The sequence below is a fragment of the Sus scrofa genome, chromosome 9 (assembly GCF_054392235.1).
Source record: "Sus scrofa isolate SSC_HxYL_T2T_F1_AM1 chromosome 9, Sscrofa_HxYL_maternal_Yorkshire_Landrace_v2.0, whole genome shotgun sequence".
In the NCBI taxonomy this organism is placed as follows: domain Eukaryota; kingdom Metazoa; phylum Chordata; class Mammalia; order Artiodactyla; family Suidae; genus Sus; species Sus scrofa.
Genome location: NC_139391.1, coordinates 57,811,148 through 57,831,608, shown reverse-complemented (window position 1 = coordinate 57,831,608; position 20,461 = coordinate 57,811,148). Strand labels below are relative to the sequence as shown.

The following is a 20,461-nucleotide window of genomic DNA, read 5'->3' as shown; positions in this document are numbered from 1 at the left end:
GTTCTTCCACAATATCTATTATATTTTCACTGCTCTGTCAAAAAGCCTTCCCCTGGAGGTCTGAAGTTGCAGCTTTCGTGCTGTTTAGGGTATTTGCTCTGAGAAACATATGGGAACCAGTTGTCTTTCCCACATACTGGCCCTCCAAGCATATGAAGACAGCAAACACTGACCCGTTAAAACATTTCCAGTCTTCACATGACTTCTCATCATACAGATGATCTGTACTTAGGAACAAAAGTTCAGTGTAGCCCCAAGAGCAATAATGAATCTGCCCAAAGCCAAACAAAAACACATGTTCCTTTAACGCATTTCCAGGCAAACAAATGATTTCAGTTCATCAGCTGTTTGGGATTATTTATGCTTCTTCCAACTAAGATAAATAATCACTGGTTAAGTGTCATGGCACAACGGTTATCCCCTTATAACATCCAGCCCCATAATTTGGGGGTAAAAGAGCTGGTATCGTTTTTATCAGTGGTGTACCCTCAGTTTTATCCTCTATCTTTGGGATTTGAAATAATAGTCGTTAAGTAAAGAGAGTGTTTGCAGGGAGAGCTTTGGGGTGGAAGGAGGAGTGAGGAGCAGTACAGTTCATTTCCCGCTTCCTGGGCCACTCTGGAGTTTCCCCAGCCCCAGAGTGCCTGCTTGCTTTCCATATCTAGCCACCCCGATGTGAGAGGCTGGAAGCCTGTTGGTTTGGGGGAAGGAGGGATGGGGGAAATGCATCTCACGCCATAATTCAGCCCCCTTGGAGTTGGAGTTCCTCAGTACAGCTTGGAGCAGCTGTCACCTCTGATCAGTTCAGGAACAGAGTAAGAACATCTTGCTCCCTTTACCCCGACTCTGCTCTTACTGTGTGGCCAGCAAGCTGATCCATAAACACGTTTGTTCACTCAACAGTATGAGACGGCCCTTGAAGGCGAGAGCAGCAGCGGCCTGCAGCAGTTGGCCTACCACACCGTGAACCGCCGCTACCGCGAGTTCCTGAATCTGCAGACCCGTCTGGAGGAGAAATCCGACCTACGAAAGCTCCTCAAAAGTCAGGAGTTTCCCCAGTCCCAGAGTGCCTGCTCGCTTTCCATATCTAGCCACCCCGATGTGAGAGGCTGGAAGCCTGTTGGTTTGGGGGAAGGAGGGATGAGGGAGAAGGCAGCATCCAGAGCCCTGTGCTTTCCCAGTTTGCTTCTTCGTGTTTGGGGTTTTAGCTTTGGACAGTGCTGATGGCATTCTTTCTGAGATACTTCTTTGCCCCTGAAGGCTTTGTTCCAGGGACCCCTCTAGTTTATGCTTAAGAAACATTCATGTTTCCACTCGTGCCTGTGAGGTAGTGTAAGGATTTAAATTAACTTTTCCAGATTGATAGATTGATTGCTCTTAAGTAGTAAAATATTAACCAGAAATTCTTGCCACCTTTCCTTTAACAAGCAGGCTTTTTTTTTTTTTTTTTTTTTTTTTTTTTTTGCGTGCTGCCTGACCCTTGTAAGGCACAGGAACAACAAGAAAATATGTAATTTAACTCAAAAAATAAGCAAGTAAGGAGCTACTTTGTTTTGTTTTGTTTTTTTAAATACCAATGATTACCCAAATAAACATTTTAATAAGTTGAGGCATAGACAGTGGATTTCAGTTATACATTTTCTTTCTGAGTAACGATAGCTGATATTGACCGAACTAAACTGGAAAATGTATGCCCAGTTCTTGTGTAAGCCACTTACACATATTAACTCATTTAGTTCTCTCAGGACAAAGTAGATACTATCATCCCCATTTTTACAGACAAGAAGCAAAGAAAGATGAAGCAACTTGCTTCAGGTTGTTACTATAGCAAGGATTGGAGCCAAAATTGAAACCTGGGCAATCGGATTTCAGGGCCCCTGTTCATAACCACTGAGTGTATGGCCTCTTATACCTTAATATCATCATGGATAATGAAAGTAGGTTGTGTGTATCATATCTCTGTAATATATCTGGAACTCCCAAAATAAAAAAATCCCGGGAAGGGGAGGCCCCAGGGGAGGGACTGTGAAGGGATGAGCACCCCCCGCCTTGGGACCCAGAGGCCTCTCCAGCCTCAGCTGCCTCTTGGCTGTAGCTCACAAGCGAGGAAAAGAAATCCCTGGGGACGTGTATTCGGCAGTTCTGTTTTCTTTACGTATGTGATGCGTTGCATGTGGAATAGCTCTTAGTGCACATCCAGTGAATGAATTGGGTTTTGGTGTCTTTGTTTTCAAGATGTGAAGGGTCCTAAAAAGCTCTTTCCGGATCTTCCGTTCGGAAACATGGATAGTGACAGAGTGGAAGCCCGCAAGAGCCTCTTGGAATCATTCCTGAAGGTCAGCCCTCTCTGCTCTCATTCTAACCACCAGACACCCAACCCAAGGGGGCGCGATCTAGGCACCGGAATGTCTCTTTGAAGTCCTTCTCGTGTCTTTTGTAGCAACTCTGTGCCATTCCTGAAATCGCTAACAGCGAGGAGGTACAGGAGTTCCTTGCCCTGAACACAGATGCTCGTATCGCCTTTGTCAAGAAGCCATTCGTGGTCTCCAGGATAGACAAGGTACGAGCAGGGCCACTGTGCTCCACCGTAGTTTCTCAGGGGAAGTGTCTGAAAAGTAAGGGAGGTGGCAGGTGGGGGAGGCAGCATGGAGGAGTACATAGGACACGGACTGGAGTTTTCTGTAACCACATGTTGGTTACATCATCAGTTTGCCGAGTGACAGGGAGCAGCTACAAGGATACAGTACTCCTGCCACAGTAAGTGCACACATGGCTCCTGGGGGTGTCCTGAGACTGTTCCTCCAGGGGAGGGATAGAGGGGTGGATCTGTATTATCTCCACAGATGGAAGGGCAGGAAGGTCGCTTCTGGAGGCCAGGGTGATTCCCAGTGTCAGTCACTCAGGAAAAGAGTCCTAAGACATGAAACTGAGATGGCTTTCGGTCGGTGTAGGGATTCTCCACTGGAGGACCGAGTGTGAGAGAGTCGTACCTTCTTCAGGAGGGCCTCTTAGAACCACCTGAGGTGGGAGGAGACTTCAGCATCTCTGGGGCAGAAGTCTGAGGTTTACACTGATCCCAAATGGCACATGTTTTCTAAGGTTAGAAAACACCGACTCTTGGGCAGAAGAGGGGTCTCCCTCTTCTCATCTAGACTTCAGGAGACAAAATGAAAAAGTGGAATTTCATGAGAATTAGGAAACATTCACTAGGAGGAAAAACAACTGCAAACCGAAAAGAGCTAGGTGAGGTAAAGCCCCCAGCATTCCATGCAGATGTGTTCATCCATGCAGATGTGCTCCTTCATCGATTGTTTTTTAACATCTACCTCCCGCATGCGTGCTTTAAGCATGTCCCGTACTTGTCGCTCGCAATACCAGAGTGAATAAGACAGATACGGGCCCTCCGTATCCTCATTACAATTCTGTGAGCCCAGAGGGTAAGATGCATTTTCTAAGCTACAGTGCCCACCTTCCCGCTGTTCTCTGTGTTCTTCCCTGGCTCGCTGTCCCTGGGTCCTCACAGCAGTCTTCCTGGACCATTTCTGCCTTGTCTTGGCTGGCCTGACTGCTCCTTGTAGAGGCCTCACTCAGGGTGAGGTGAGGCGGGCATGCTGCTCTGAGCCAGCAGTGTTAATTAGCAGGTGGCACCCAGGGAAGAGTAAATGTTTCCTTCTGTTTCTTTGCTATTTGGGGGTTTCATTTGTTCATTTTTCTTTTTAGCAAATATCTCTGTGTCGTTTTCCCATTCTGAGAAACAGAGGTAATTATTACTCTTCAGTGAAGATTGTTTTATTTCATCGTTGTGAATAGAGAAGTTTATATCAACTCCAGATTCTTTAACCTAAGTGATTGTTGTTTGTCTCTGTGTAAAGAAGAGAAATCATTTGAGTTCCTTGGAAAAACCAGCCTTTTTACTCTGTGAATTGCTTTGAGCCTTTTTATATTCTATAGGCTTCTAGACTATATTTCTTATTTTGATCATCTTCTTCACTCTTTTCTTTGAATATTCCTACCTGTATTACTTCCATTTAGTCACATCTTGTTGAAAGTTTTGTTAATTTGGAAACTAAAAATCATTCTTTTGTTCGAGAAGAAAGACACTGAAAATGGAAGTACTCCCCAGCCTGGAAACCTCCCAGATTTTTATTTTATCTCGTTGTTCCGGCTTCTTTTCCCACGGCATTGTTTGTCTTACTTCAGTGAGGAAGATTTTCCTGGCCTTAAAGAAAAGGGGACAGAGCTGCCACTGAGTCATCCGCTGGTGAAAAGGAGAGAGAGTCGCCACTGAGTCATTTGGCTGGTATCTGACTGTGCTGATAGATGAGGTTGTGCTGGATAGGCCAGCCGTCTGCTCGTCCTGGGTGAGGAAAGCACCTCAAGACAGCTGCTCCTTGGTGGTTCCTGTCTGACCCTGCGTCTCTGACCCCTGCAGATGGTGGTGAGCGCTATCGTGGACACCTTGAAGACAGCATTTCCTCGCTCCGAGCCCCAGAGCCCCACCGAGGAGCTGAGCGAGGCCGAGACAGAAAGCAAGCCCCAGGCAGAAGGCAAGAAGGCTAGCAAGTGAGAGACCCTTCTCAGTTCTCAGCTTGGCCCCCAATGTTCAGCCAAAGCCCATCCCCACTCTTAGGCCCTAGAAGAGAGGCGATGGGTTGTAGGTACCAGCTTTTACAGGTCCATGTGCCCAGTGTGGCATCGCAGGAAGCCTGAGCGCCTGGGTAGGCAGCCTTGTTGAATGTTGGTCTTGCCATGGGAACCCAGGGCCCAAACTGGCCAGGGGTTTTTAACTAGAGGGAAAACTCTAGATATGGATATTCTCCTTTTCTATTTCCCTGAAGAACTGAACTGTTTCTTTCCTTTTAAGAATCAAGCCTTATTTATGACCTATCTCTGTTTGCCGTCATTTTTGGAAATCTTGGCTCAGAAGTTGCATGTACTGGCAATAAACAGGAAAGGGCTAGAATGGACACCTGCAGGGCCGATTTTAGTAACCGGTTATTGCTGCTGGCCTCTCCTGCGCTGGGGTCGCAGTGTTATCTGGCAGCACTCAAAGCAGCATGTGGAAAGGAGGGCCACCACATTTCCGCCCTGGACACTTCATCGCTGTCCCTGGGCCGTTATGAAGAGAGACAGAGGGTGTGGGCGTAGGGGGAGGAAGGGAGGGGGAGAGTATGTGTGTGTGTCTGTCTGACTATCTCTCTTTGTCTCTGTGTTCATGTTTCATGGACCGGCAGTAACACAGTTTTTAGCTTTTTTTTTTTTCCCCTCCCCCGGGCCCATATTTTGAAGGGTAACCGTGATGCCTGTGCTTATAATTACCCTGTTTCTTTCTTTCTTTCTTTTTTAAAGCTTTTTAGGGCTGCACCCATGGCACATGGAAGTCCCCAGGCTAGGGGTCGAATCGGAGCTACAGCTGCCGGCCTACACCACAGCCACAGCAACTCGGGATTCGAGCCGTGTCTTCTTCCTTAACCTGATGAGCAAGGCCGGGGATCAGACCCACATCCTCGTGGGTACTAGTCAGACTCGTTTCCGCTGCACCACAACCCTGTTGCCCTGCTTCAGAACCCTGTTTCTGGAGTTCCCATCGTGGCACAGTGGTTAACAAATCCAACTAGGAACCATGAGGTTGTGGGTTCGATCCCTGGCCTTGCTCAGTGGGTTAAGGATCCGGCGTAGCCATGAGCTGTGGTGTGGGTCACAGATGAGGCTCAGATCCCGCGTTGCTGTGGCCCTGGTGTAGGCCAGCGTCTACAGCTCGGATTAGACCCCTAGCCTGGGAACCTCCATATGCCACAGGAAGCGGCCCTAGAAAAGACAAAAAAAAAAAGGAAACTGTTTCTTTTTTTTTTTTTTTTTTGTCTTTTTGCTATTTCTTGGGCCGCTCCTGCGGCATATGGAGGTTCCCAGGCTAGGGGTCCAATCGGAGCTGTAGCCACCGGCCTACGCCAGAGCCACAGCAACGCGGGATCCAAGCCGCGTCTGCAACCTACACCACAGCTCACGGCAACGCTGGATCATTAACCCACTGAGCAAGGGCAGGGACCGAACCCACAACCTCATGGTTCCTAGTCGGATTCGTTAACCACTGCGCCACGACGGGAACTCCCGGAAACTGTTTCTTGAATTAAGGTTAACACCTATGGTTCCTTCCCTAGTTTTGTTTGGAACATAAGGGAAATAAGTGGATGTATAAAAAGGCGTGAATGACAGCTTTTGTCTGTGCCATTTATCTTTTTAACCTTCGACAAAATTTTGATGAGTGGGTAGTCGGTGCCGGCCAGTCTTCTAGCCTGCGGGAGCACAGTCGTGACAGACTGGTCCTTATTTTGCATTCATGAAAGCCCTTTCACCAATGCCTTGTAGGTATAGCCTAGTGCAGGAGTTGCACTGTATATTAAGAATTTGCCAGAATATATATTGTTTGGGAGGTTTCAGGGCCAGGTCTCTCCTGGCAACTCTGACCACAGTAAGCCCCCAAGAATAAGTATGGATATTCTTGTCTTGAGGTATTAATACTTATCAGCCCTTTGGATATAGATCAAGACTATGAATTCGCTCCTCTTTCTGCTCTTTGTTTCTCTACTAGGTCCAGACTGAGGTTCTCATCCAGTAAAATTGCTCCAGCACTGAACATAGCTGAGGCACACGAGAAAATTCTCTATTGTCTCCAGGAAGGCAGTGTGGTAAGTAGTCCATAGAGAATTCTCGGAATTAATAGCTAGAGTGTTGATCCTACAATTATAGACATTGTCTAAAATCAGGAGGACTTAGGTGCCTTGCTAAAGGACTTAGCCACCATCTAGATCTGTGATTTTTCCTCTAGGAGTGTGTTCTCCTAGTGGTTTGGGTTCCTGCTAGTTCTGGGTTGGCAGGTTGGTGTCTCAAGGGTCGTGGGTTTTGGAAAATGGATGACAGAATGAGAAAGCCAGCTTCTGGAAGAAAACCCAAGGTTTTTGTGGCAAGCGAGACTGCAAAGGCATTGTTTTCCTTGCAGTTTAAGTTAAAAAAAACCCTTTCCTCAGATGGGCACAGAATCAGTTGGGCCCTCTACTCCTAACACTTCCATAGGAAGAAACAGAGACCCCCATGTACCACCGTAGCCCTCCTGCTTTCTGCATTCTTCGTATGACATGCCACTGACTCTTTCTTCAGGAGTCAGAGGTTCTCTCCATGTCTGGGATGGAATCCTTTATTGAAAAACAGACAAAGTTACTAGAAATGCAGCCAGCAGAAGCCCCAGGAAAAGATTCTGAACAAATCTCCAAGGAATGTGTGGATGGTTTCGAGGCAGAGGCAGCTGTACCAGCCCAAGACCTCAGCAACAATGACGCAGGTAAGTGACAGGGAGCCAGGGTTTAGTCCACCTGGGACTTATGACAGTTGGGATTTGTCGCTTCAGTTTCCCTTCTATCCAGCTCAGCAAGCCATGCGTTAAATGCTAATATCTGCGGTCCTGTGCCAAGTGCTGGGATGCAGAGAGGAGTGCAGTGTGGTCCAAGCGCTGAGGAGCAGGGCATGGAACAGGGAGTGCCAGTCCAGCGAGATAACATCCATACAGTGTCACCGTTACATTAGTTTTTGGCATATCTGTGGAGTGTTCCCTTTACTTAGAAACTTTCTTCCCTGGGTGTCTATGGTACCAATTTCCTGTTTTCTTTCTGCCTCTCTGAGGTCCCTCCTCAGTCCCTTTTTTCTGGCTCCTCAGCCTTCCAGAGCTTTGCTTTTGGCTCTCGGTTCTTACTCTGTGCTCTGCTCCTGGGTGATCTCATCTGTACTGTTGGCTTCAACCCTCACACATGTGCTAGTGATGCCTAAACATTGAATGTGTATTTCCAGTTGCCTCCTGGAAACCTCCACTTAGATATACTGTAGGCCAGCTGAAACACAGCATGTACAGAATGGAGTTTATCTTTGCCCTGGATCTGTTCCTCCTGCCACAGCGAATGACACCACATGGTTACCCCACACAGGGCCGAGAGGGAGAAGAGGTGAGCGCCCCTCTCTCATAAGCATTAGAGGCAGGGCGGTTTACTTCCCAGGAGTGCAGGGAGAGACTGGGAGCCCTGGCTGCTGGTATGCTTGCTGTGCTAGAGCTTAAAAGAAGAGGGGTTTTCAAGTCTCCCAAGACCAAGGCGCCTACTGAAAACAAAAGATCCCAAGAGTGTAGGTTCAGAAGGGGGAAAAAGAGACTGATTTCACCATTGTTTCTCAAGTGCCCACAGTCACCTGACTTCTGCTTTGTGGATCCGGCTTAATTATGTGAAAAACGGAGTTTACAACCCCAACTCTTCACATGGATTTCACTGGTTAAGTAAATGAAGTGTTATAACAGCAAAAGTCTCCGAGAACTATAAGTATAAATAAGATGGCATGGCTAAAATAATTCTAGCCAAAATCAACTCTAAATTCTGAATGTTCCATCTCTAAGGGATTTTTTTCCCCCTTTTTAGGGCTGCACCTGCAGATTATGGAAGTTGCCAGGCTAGGGGTCAAATTGGAGCTACGGCTGCCAGCCTACACCACAGCCACAGCAACTCAGAATCCATGCCCCGTCTGTGACCTACACCATAGCTCACAGCAATGCTGAATCTGTAACCTACTGATGAAACCAGGGATCAAACCCACATCCTCATGGGCTTGTTACTGCTGAGCCGCAGTGGGAACTTCCCTAAAGAAGTATTTATGCACGAGCCCTTCTTCTAGCCCTGAGAGACTCAAAATACTCGTATGATAACTAATTTACCAGAGTCCTCAAGAGGACTTGGTGCCTTGTTTGTTTTTACTTTTTTCTTACTGCTATGACCAATTGTCACCACATGATGGCAGCTCTAGGTAAATGCTCTACCTGAGGAGAGTGACTAAGACTCAGGATGGCGCTATTTCCCAAGGAACTGAATATCCCCTTTTGAGCAAATGACTAGAAAGCAGACACATCAGCTCCCAAGCCCTCTAGAAATACAGTGCAGAAAAAAGAAAATATATCTTGGACAGGACTAAGAAGAAAGTAGGATTTAGTTCTATCAGTTTTATCCAAATTTGAAATCGCTAGCCCGGAGAATACCCATCGCTCCTAGACTAATAAAAGTATTGTTGATGATTAATTATAATAGTAATCACAGCTGCAGCACCAGAAAGCTGAGATTTATTCAGGAACATGATGTTTTTCTGAGCATTCTCTTGGGGAGCAAATCACAGGCGACATGAGACCCCACGAACAGGGCTAGAGAACAGATGCTTCCATCCATAAAATACATCTGTGTAAGAGAGCTCAGCTTCGTGTGAGTATGAGTTTATTTGCGGCCCTTCCAGTCTTTGCAAGAGGAAAGAAGTGAGTAATTGGCGTGGCATTTTACCAAAGGTGTAGTGTTCTTCCTAGAACCACATGTTATCTCATAATCAAACTGAAGTCTCCTGGATCCTAACCCATCAGCTCTGTGTAATGGAGATGCTTTCAAAGCAACTTTTTTACAGGAGAATGAATCCCAAATCTGCTGCCACAACATTTCCTTGATGGCTTTGTGGAGGCGAGTGGAATATAAGGATGGAAGAGCCTGGGCCTTGCCAGTTCCAGTTAGTCACCAGTTGTGAGCACTTACATGGAACAAAATGTATTCAGCTTCCTGGGGGAAATACAAAAGAAACAGAAGCTAGGTAGGCAAAATAATTATATGCAGAATCTTCTTAAGGATAAAGAAATATTTACTAAGTGACTAAGTAACACGAATGAAAGACTTGTAATGAAACTCAGAGCCTATCCCTGAACTTGGTAGAAAGGAAGTAAAACGTCTCTTGACTTGAATACAAAGTATTACAAAAATATACGATGATTGATATAAAGATGGAGAAAACCCAGTGCATTGAAATGTGTTTCTCAAGTGTGGGTCTCTTCTGAGTTATCTTGATGTCTTTTCATTCCCCAGGAGCAGAGACAGCGTTGGCTAACACAGCCCTGGACCTGCTTCTCTTGCTGCTGATGGAACAGTGGAGATGGCTGTGTACAGAAAACGTGCAAAAAGTTCTTCATCTTATCTTCGGGACCCTAATTCAGAGGTATGTCTGCTGCATTCACCTTCACCTTAGAGCCTCAGGTTGGCCTGGGGTTGGATGTGATGCCTCATTTTCCGCTAGAAGGGAAAAGGGTAGAGTCCAGGACACATGTGGCTGTAATAGAAGCTGGAACCTCTGTTACAGGAGTACAGGGATGAAGCGTGCCTGGGGCTGGCGGAGAGCCCCTGTTAATCACTTGTTGTCTGAGGTTTGAATGGTCCGCAAGACTTCTAGCATCTTCCACTGAGTTCAGGCACTGCCTGTGATCTCAGAACACCTCAGCCCAACTCTTCCTACTCCAGGACCAACTCTCCACCCAGTATTAACCCCATGTGTCTCTTAGCCAACAGTATGTAGTCACTGTGATGATAAACAATGAGAAAGCCAAGGAGAAAACAGACCAGTGCTCTCAAGATAAAGGGTGTTTTCTCCAGCGGGATGTATGTATTCACCACTGAAGAAGGACTTACTGACACAGGATGGTAAGGAACAGAGGGATACTTAGATTTGAATCTCGGATTTTATAATTCAGGCTTAGTGATCCCAGCGCCATTTGAATCTGCCGAAAGATTTTTTTACCTAGATGGAGTGTTTAGCTGTTGACTTCCTAACCGTGAACCTGATGCAAGCTCTGCTAGTCTGAAGAAGCCAGATTCACTGTCTCTGAACCAGACAGACACACGTAGTGCTTGAGCTTTGGCCGCTCTTGCTTTGACCTCTCGTATGAGACATCCTGGCAGATCCCAAAGTAAGAAGCAGCCAAATCCTGAACTCTTCTGTCAGCAGGTGGCCCGTGCTGATAGGTCACTCCAAAAATAAAAACTTATCTTAAAAAAAAGAATGATGTATCTATTTTGCAACAAGGAGGAGATCCAGTAATGACAAGCAGTTAAGTCTCCCCTCCCACACGTAAAGTTACACAGCACCAGGAAGGCTTAATGTGCTTTCATTAAGAAACTAAGGGAAAGAAGAGGTTGCACATTTATAGTTGCTGAATGCTTATCACATGCCAGCACCTGACTCTGTTCACATGCCTTTCCTTAGAGCAACCAAGTGAGTTAGGTAGCCCCATTGCACAGAATAAGAAAGTAGAGCTTGGCAAGGTCAGCTCACCTACCCAAGGTCATAGTCAGTGACTTGTGTGGAATTTGAAGCTGGATGGGCACAACTCCAAAGCCAGTGTGCTTTTTCCCGCATTGGAGCCTGAAGCCTGGTCTCCAAGTGAAGCCCATGTAGAACAATGCTGACTCTTCCCTGTGCCTCTAGTCTCCCTCCTCCGTGCTCAGCTCTGCTTCAAAACTACTTTTTCTGAGAAGCACATATGAACATAGATCCTGCATTTAATACCCTTCAGGGGAGCCCTCTTGCCTATAGCAGGGATTTATGTGATATGTTTCCCAGAGTTGTAGGGGTCCACAGAGGTGCTTCAGAAGCCACCTTAGAAGCCAGGGGAAAACGGAGTAGACCTTGAATGCAGTAAAGCGATTCCCTTTCGATCAGGTTAGTAGATCAGGGATCTAGATAGGGTTTTGTTTGAAAAAGGGCTCCACTGTATTTAAAATATGTACTCACTTATTAGATTAAAATTCCATCTCCTTTCTCATTTGGCATGATCTGGTCCCAGCTTTATTGGCAGTTCTCAGGCCCTCTCTTCCTGAGAGCACTGTGAGCACTGTGCCCTCTCTTCCTTCAGGCCTTTGTTCATCCTCTTGTCTCTGCCACAGTGTCTTCTCAACCTATTCCTCCCCTGCTCCCTCTCTGTGACCCAGACTTTCCCTCCTCTTGTCTGCTTGGCCCACTGCTGAATATTTTTCAAAAATGAACTTTCAGTGTCGTATATTCTATGGCATCATCTCCCGTTTTCGTCCAGAAGTAAGAGGCTTCTTCTCTACTCTCAAAGTTTTGATAATAATACGTATCACAGTGTATGAGAAATGGTCTGCTTTCCCCCAGACTAGTGGTTCTCAACCTGGAGGGCAGTTTTCCCAAGGTATTGGGTGATACCTGGAGAGATTTTTGGTGTCATAACTGAGAAGGGAGGCAAGAAGCTATTTCACCCTGGCTGGAGGGCAGGGATGCTGCTGAGCATCCTGAGTGACAGGACAGCATCCTTCCCACCCCGAACGACACTGAATTACCCTACCCTGAGCATCAGCGCAGAGGTCCAGAAACCTCGCCCTGGACTTGCGATTATTTAAGGGCCAGAACTAGCTTATGTCCCCAGGAGCTTACATGGGGCCTGGGACATAGAAGATGCTTATTAAATATTGGATGAAAGAATAAACATTTCCCTTTTCAATACCTTTATACTCAAAACTAGAAAAAGTAGAGTCTTCGTATGTTTTTTTCAGTCACTTGCAAACGATCCTGTTGAGTTTTCATTTCTCTCCCACCATTAGGCTTCTCTTTGCCAATCTTGCAAGTGCTTTCAAAAAGTGGGAAGATCCTGGGAGTTCCCTTCATGGCCCAGCGGTTAGTGAACCCGACTAGGATCCATGAGGACATGGGTTCGATCCCAGACCTCCCTCAGTGGGTTAAGGATCCAGCGTTGCTGTGGCTGTGGTGTAGGCCGGCAGCTGTAGCTCTGATTCGACGCCTAGCCTGGGAGCTTCCAAATGCAGCGAGCACGGCTATAAAAAGCAGAAAAGGGTTGGGGAGGGGTGTGATCCTAAACGAGCTAGTGTATCATAGTTGGTTAGCCCTCTGAAATCATTTACGTGGTAAATTGGTTCAGAAACAAGAAGTTATTCCATAGTAACCAAAAAGTACAGATGAGTCTGGAGAAATTCAGAAAGGATTGAGAGTCATGTATGTAACAAAGGTGGGAAGGTTACCTGAAGTTCGAGTAACTCAGAATATTAAAGAGCTTGGGCCAGAAAGGAGAGAGAAGTGTATTTGGGGAATTAGAGGAAGATCACTGAAGAAGTGTTTTGCATAGCTAGGGTTCTTAGGGCTTTAAAACAGGAAAATTAAATCCAAGGGAGTTGCAGGCTACAAGAATCTCAAGCCAGGTTTCATTACCTCAGCAGGCGATAATTATAAATTCTCTCATGATAGGGAGGAGATTGTAGAGAGGAGGGGATGGGCTGTGAAGAAGTAAACAGATCATGCTCTTGAGTGTGAGCTGTTTCCTTGCCTGCCCGGTAGACATCCGTGCGGCTGTACTGTGTCATTCATTCTGCTTTACCTTAAGATACTCCTCTCCAACTGGGGCATTGTTTTGGTCTTATTCCATTATTCATTGAAAAAATATTAAGGGCTGTTCAATGTGAACAAAACAGACAGCGGTCCCTACTTTCGCATATATTAGTTTGGGGGTGGTGAGAACTGAGGGCTTTGCCCATGATCACAGGGTGAGGGCTCGGTGGAGCGAGAAGTCAAAGCCAGGTACTTCAAAGCCCAAGTTCTTATCCACTGCAAGACAGTGCTGCTCTTCTCTATTTAATCTCTCTGAGCTTTGGTTTCCTCATCTGCAGAGGAGGAATAATGATGTCTGTCCCTAGGTAGGTAGATAAGCGGCACATGTCCAGCACAGGTCAGTCTTCATATTTGTGCTTCAGAAAAAGGAGAGAAGGATAGAAAGTGCTTCAAATTCCTCAGGGGTGGTGCCTCAGTCACCCCCCAGTTCATGTCTTCAGGGTGCCCCACACAGCTGAGTCTCTGGCAGTTTCCGCCTCTCCTGTTAGCCTGCCTCTCTGAGCTGCACAGAATGGGCCTTCCACGCCTACGGCTTCGTGAGGCCTTTCAGAGTGCCTTTGTGCCAGTGGACTCATTGGCCACAGGGACAACCAGAGCCTTTTTGCATCTGAGAGCAGGAAGAGGAGCACCTGGTCCCCCGTAGCACAGACAAGCACAGGTTCCGGACAGAGTACGGCAGTGTTTTCCAGGTTTACTGCTGCTCCTCGTTACACCGGTGCGGAGAGCTGCTGGAGTCAAGTGGTGCCTTTCCTCAGGAGGAGAACTTGGAAGCAGGCTAAGCTCCTCTACTTTCTGTCCCCAAACCCTGACGGTGGCACTGGAACCACACCTCTGGATGGATAGCTCTCTGGTGAATGTAGCTCATGCCATAAACAAAATCAGGGAGAGGGCTCATGGCTGAATTTCCCCTGACTTTCTTCTCTTTTCACGTTTTTTTTTTTTTTTTTTTTTTCATTGCGTGTCATCTTTTTTTTGTTGTTGTTAAAGGGGAAAATTCTTAATGCTTTTAGTGAATGCGAATGAAGCCAAAGTGAGTATTGTGCAAGAACAGAATGTTGTAGCTGGTTCCTTTTGGAAAACTCTCTGTACCTGTGGTCATTACCCCTGTTCATCATAGGTCCTTCCCAGTGATGATATTTTGTACTCGTTGAGTTGCCTCCTGTCCCTTCCTGTCAGAAGGTACTTATATCTAGTAAAACTTTACCCTTAAGTCCATTTTGTTTTGTATGAGCTGCAACAGAAGTAGGAACACAGCTCTTGCCATCCTCCCGGCCCTAAGCCTCTACAAACCAGAATGAAATGAGGAGCCTCATCCCTTCCTGTGCAAGGCCTTTCATTTTCCTCTCTAAATCGTCCTTCCCATCTTTTTAACCATATACTTGGCCCTCTTCTCAGATACCTTGTGCTGGGTTCACGTTGTTCTTGAAGCTTCCCAAGATAGCATCCAGGAGTCGTGGCTATCTGAAGGAGTCCCAGTGCCCCTCCAGAGGCTGAGAGGATCTGTGGTGGCCCACACTCTCATACCAGCAAGTGCCCTTGTATGAGGTTCCCACGAAACAATCGGGCTTGGTTCAGGGTTCACGGTGTAGACATCAATGATCTTATCCTCTTCAGGGTTTATCATCCAGCAGGTATTTGTTGAGAGTTTCCTTGGTGTAGACCCTGTGCTAAACACAACAAGCCGATTATTTAATCCCTTCAAAAGCCCTATGAAAGGGGTATTAGGATCCCCATTTCAAAGATGAGGAAACTAAGACTTACCAAGAATTGTGGTCATTGAGTCAGGGTCACAGAGCTAAGAAGTGTACCACAGACACAGTTCGAACCCAGGTTTATCTGATGTTAGCTGTGGAGATGGTCTCTTGGGATCAGACTTTTGCCCCAATTTGAAAGGATGAAAGCCAGCCCCCCCAAATCTTTGACCCAGAGCGGTAAAATTCCCCAAGAGGAAAGTTATCAGTCAGTGTGTAAAATGAAAACTACATTTCCATATATGCACACTCACGCAAAACTCAGAGTGCCCTGCAGCATCCTGAAGTCAGCCCATGTTACTTGCTCCCTGGACAGCTTGCATTTTTTATTTTTAAAAAGAGGTTCATGCAGTGCCGCATTCTTTGGCTTTGTTTGCTTCGGTAAGCAAAGAAGCTGGAATGTGATCTCTCCCCAAAGCTGCAGCGCCTCTCCCTCCACCTGTCAGCTACCCCCAGAGAGGTGGGGCTGGACCCAGCCGGTCAGGGTTGGCCTTTCTGAGACTGTCCCCATGGTGCTGCCCGGGAGGCAGTCTGTTTGTTCTCTCTCGGAAACCACAGGTGCTGAGCTGTATCCCTTTGCAGAGCACCTGGGTTCTCTTGCCTTAAGTTCTGCACTTTAAAGGGAAGGAGAGTTGGTGCTGATGCCCCAGGTAGCCACTGCCACTACTCTGGTTATCTTGAACCCACTACAGTGGGCATTGGGGATGGTCCAGCCCTGTAGATTTAGAGGCATCCCCTTTTTAAAATGTCAGCATTTTCCATCCTCCAGTGTTATCATCCAAGAAGATAAGTTAATTCCTCTTGCTTCCAGCTTTGTCTGTTCTCCTTGCTCCCTTAAATGACCTATACACATAACTGCCTGGGGTGCCAGGGACCACACGGGGGCGTGCACTGTCTCACTTCTTCCCTCTTGATATGCACCATCTCTCTCCCTCCCCCCTCGGCCCCCCTCCCTCTCTATCTCTGGCCTGCAAGGGAAAAAAAAGAGCGAGAGTAAATTCAACCTCATGACCCCTCCTTGTAAGCCAAGGTTGGAAGAGTTCTGATCTGAGCCAGGCTACATAAATCTGCGTTGATTGTTGATGGCGTGGAGAGTGGGGGAAGGGGGCCCAAAGAGAAGTTAGATGCCCAAAAAAGGCATTGTTAAGTCAAAGGGAAGCTTTGCACGCATGCGCGCCTGACCTCATGTGTCAGCTTCTTTGCTGGGAACATCCAATTATGTAAGAAGGAGCACTCCTTACTTGGACTTAGAGTCAAAGGGCGGGGAGAGGAGTGGGGGGAGCAGTCTAAGCCAAGGCGTGCGTCCAGCTTATGAGACCGCTCGTGTCCGAAAACAGGAGAGACTGACAGTACCCCTGCAGGCATCAGAATCAGGTTTAGGAACTTGGACACGTACCCAGACCTTGACTGGGTCAAGGGAAAGAGGATAGATGTACTGTGCTCCATTGATGGTAGAAGGTTTGGGGCAGGAAGATCCAGCCAAGGTAAGAGGTAAGACTATTATGGAGTCCTGATGTAGAGTGAAGGAATGAGAAGCAGCTGGCCCGGTTCCCTGCCTGGATGCCCAGAGCAAAGCCACGATAAAAATATGAGCCAGGCTAGCAGTAGAGTACACGAATGCCACGTCCCGTGGCTCTGCCCTCCCCACGGCCCCGAGGATGGCATCAGACTCTGTGTCAAAAGGGCAGCAGACACATTCCTGGCATCTGCGTCAGGATTTCTCAAAGAGTGAGTGCGAGTGAGTGAGTGAGTTTGTGTGTGTGTGTGTGTGTGTGTGTGTGTGGAGGGCACACGGGAATGGAGTAGCATGGCAAGAGAGTTGGGAAAAAGAAAGTTCTGTGATCTGTGGGCAAAGGAGAGTAGAAAAGTACGTGAAGTCAGGACGTAGAGAGAAGGAAAAAAGAATGTGTGAGCTTAAGTTGTAGAGCAAGCCCTGGGTCCAGGAAGAAATGAAACAGCCAGCTCTGGACCTGGTGCCAGGCCACAGAATCATTTTCTTAGAAAAGAGGTCTCTACAAACCATCTCTCCAGAAAGGTCAGGAGAAGGTTTATGGACAGAGTGCGGGACCACTCAGGAGTGCCGCGCTGGCAGTCTTCTGCCTTCTGCTGTTCTCTTAGGTCACTCCAGAATCGTGGGTGTTCTCTGAGTGGAATCCGTTCAGGGGCCTCTCTCTCGGTGGACACGTCTAAGCAGCAGATAGATAAAAGGGTCTCTCTGACATTGGTTGTGTCTTACAGGAGGCTCCAGGCCCACCACCAAAAAGATGCATGAGCAATTGGAACAGAAAGGGAACTGACATTTATTAACTACTAACTGTACCAAGTAAGCAGCTATATACTTGATACATTAAGGTGCAGATCAATTCTATGAGACAGACATATGTTTTTATAAGTGAGGAAAGTGATATTTAGGTTAAATAACCTTCCCAGAATCATAGAGGTAGGGAATGCCACCCCCACGAGTGCCCTGACGTCATCCTGGCCCCAAAGCCCACGCCCTTTCTACCCTCCATCCTGACTCCCCACTGCTGGCCTTCCTCGCAAAGCAGTGCCACTAGAATGGGCTTCACCTGAAAGTCCCGGGGTCTTAGTTCCATCTAATCTCTCTTTTCATCTAGCTGGCCTCAGAGGCACACGCTTTTGATGATAGCATCTAAATTCATTTCCATTTGTTTTTTATTCTTAAGGCACTCCTGGATTAGAAATTATACAGTCTGTTTTGGTATCTGTATTCTACATCCCATTCCCAATCAGAAAAAGATTATCCAAGTTAAGAGTCAGAGTTTCTCAGGAAGCACAGATTATGGCTTTTTTCCTTTGCTCCATAAATTTTCTTTCAGTTCAGCTCTGGTGCCTTATAGTATCTTATACCTGGTCTCTTTCAATGCACAGCTTCTGTAGAAAAATGCATACTTTTGCAAGAGCCCAAGATACAAAATTACCTCAAACTAATTATCCAATTATCTCCAATTATCTCCTGCCCCTCTGATTCTCAACCCAGGCTCATCTGAAGGAGTGAAATCTGTGTTCCGCTGCAGATTGTATCATGCTCATGTTGTATCATTTTTCCTTGAGGAAGAGGAATGCTACTTGTCCCATGACTCTTCCACTAGACCTTGAAAAGAGGAAGCTCTTGACTTCCACAGACTGGGCCAGGATGGGCCCCAACAGTCTCCAGCTAGATGAGTGGCCTGGCTGTTCTATTTCTTAGGTGTTTCTTATTCTGCACCCACCTTAGGATAAAGACATCTTGCCTTCTCTGTCATGTACGGACAGCTTCTACATGAATGCATCTTTGAGGCTGTAACAGGTTGGCGGTAGCTCCCTGGCTATGTGCCTGTGCATGTGTGTTTTTGCACTTCTGAGTGTGGTGCATGCTCTTCCATTCTCATACACTCAAACAAAGGTAACAGAGTTGGTAGCAGGTAAGAAAAAAAACAGGAGTTCTTGTGGCTCAGTGCTAATAAACCCGACTAGTATCCATGAAGATAATGGGTTTGAACCCTGGCCTTGCTCAGTGGGTTAAAGGATCCAGTGTTACCACTGAGCTGTGGTGTAGGTCGCAGACGTGGCTCAGATCCAGCGTTGCTGGGGCTGTGGAGGAGGCCAGCAGCTGTAGCTCTGATTTGACCCCTACCTGGGAACTTCCATATGCTGCAGGTGCAGCCCAAAAGAAAAAAACAGAATACCATGACATTTAAAACCTTTTTTCCAGGTCAAATTATTGGTATCTCTTGCCTATCTGTAACACAAAGAGGACCCTAAGACAGTTTTTGAGGACGGTTTCAGACAGTAAGCATAGTGAGGGCAGGGACTATATCTTACTTACCTTTCTGTTGTAGGCACTTAGCCGTGTACATGGAAGGCTCTTAGTAAGCAGTTGTCAAATGAGTGAACATCACACACCCTTCCAATTGCATCGGTCCCTTTCCTCGTCACTTGTGAGAATCTCAGGGATCCCTCAGTGCTGCTGGGGACATGAAACACAAATGTAATGGAATCTCCCTTACAGGCCACCCCCACAGCTCTTTGGTTGGACAGCTGCCATTGCCAGAGCCATGGCCGGGCCTTGGGCCGTCTCCCATTCCAGGAGCATTCTCCTTTCCAGAAGAACATGGTGCCTTCTGCCATCGTGGGCCTCCCACTGTGAGGCCCCCTGCTAAGCTTGCCCCTCTGGAAGCATCTCCCGCTGTTTTGCCTTCTCAACCTCTTTTCTTCCACGTGTGGAAGTAAGATTACAGGTGGCAAAGTCAGACGGATCTGAATTCAAACCCTGTTTTGAGGCTTACTATCTGTGTGACTTAGAACAAGCCACTTAACCTGCCTTTGCCTCAGTGCCTCTCCAAGTGGGAGTAGCAGTGCCTAGCTCGTGAGACGGTCGAAGCCTCTTGATGCATGCCTGCCACATGGGGCACTCAGTAAATGTAGATTCTCCGCCATCGTTACGAGCTCCACGTTCCACTTCCTGGGAGACTCTTATTTGCTAGGGCAGTGACATAGCTGATGTAGAGCAGAGAATATGTTTACATTTTAGTGGTTTTTTGGAGTAGTCTTATAGCGAGCTAGCTTTGGGATCTATTAATAGCGAACACCCTGTAAGACAGATGGCCTTTTCTGCATGCTCCAGGCCAGAGTCTCTTCCTTCATATTAACTATCTGTGAACTCCATGCCATCTTCCTCACATACTTAAAATCCCCCCAAGTCATATCCAGAGCAGAAACTCAGAACCAAGGAACTAGCCCTTAACTCAGGTACTCCCGACTCTCCTTACTTTCTAGGAAAGTAACTTTCTTTAGTTCTTGGTATGGGGACCTCTATACAACTCATGTTCGAAGAGTCTGCATAAGATTTGATGCCTGTGTTTACTGACGTATTTGTTGGGAGCTAGCTCTTCAGACCTAGGGTGGCACCGTTTTGTTAAGGTTCTTTCAGCCGAAGAGAAGAGATAAACCTTAAGAATCAGAAATATTGAACAGTGTGAGGTCAGATGACACAGGTTAGACCCTAAACAGTAAAAACAAGCTCATACGATTCTTGATAGTAAATATTAGGTTTAGAGAGCAAAGTGTTTAAAGCTAGACCTTGCAGGATAGGATTCATTTAGACTGGTTAAGGGTAAGGAATGTTCTAGGCATTGAAGCATTTTTCAAGAGGGAAAGGGACATGATTTCTACTTTAAGATAAAAGGTAACCTTTAGACATATTCTGAATATTTTTCAGGCAGCACGTTTCTGAGTGTGTGTGCATGCAGAGAAGACAGACAAACATTAAATATGTTCTGGAAAGCCCACCAGGCTACTACTCCTTGGGGGAGTTAGAACCGGAATTCTCCCTTTGGACACCAGGTGGCACTACAGGTTAAACAGTATCCTTTCACTTTTGCGGGAACCATTTATTTTGCAGTTACAGGTCCTCACCCTGGTGGTCATAGTAATGAAACCATTTGCTGTCCTGCTCCGTG

General features: G+C 46.8%; 1 protein-coding gene across 19 annotated transcripts in view; it reads left to right on the top strand.

The window, feature by feature from the left end:
• The window catches only part of SNX19 (sorting nexin 19), a 45,170-nt gene that overhangs the window by 3,174 nt on the left and 21,535 nt on the right, over positions 1-20,461 (top strand). For 2 of the 19 annotated variants that reach the window (XR_014816756.1, XR_014816755.1), the window contains exons 2-10: positions 904-1,042; positions 2,236-2,336; positions 2,441-2,560; positions 4,433-4,563; positions 6,590-6,686; positions 7,156-7,336; positions 9,924-10,053; positions 17,238-17,322; positions 20,221-20,357. Coding sequence is in view for 4 of the 19 variants with exons in the window: in XM_084978381.1 (XP_084834507.1) it covers positions 904-1,042; positions 2,236-2,336; positions 2,441-2,560; positions 4,433-4,563; positions 6,590-6,686; positions 7,156-7,336; positions 9,924-10,053; positions 10,394-10,508 (1,014 nt within the window). In the remaining 15 variants the exon portion in view is untranslated. Of the gene's footprint in view, positions 1-903; positions 1,102-2,235; positions 2,337-2,440; positions 2,561-4,432; positions 4,564-6,589; positions 6,687-7,155; positions 7,337-9,474; positions 9,645-9,923; positions 10,054-10,393; positions 10,873-17,237; positions 17,323-18,000; positions 18,212-20,220; positions 20,358-20,461 lie in introns of those variants that run through there. The other 17 variants (XR_014816754.1, XR_002335749.2, XR_002335748.2 and 14 more) reach the window with 14 other exon arrangements.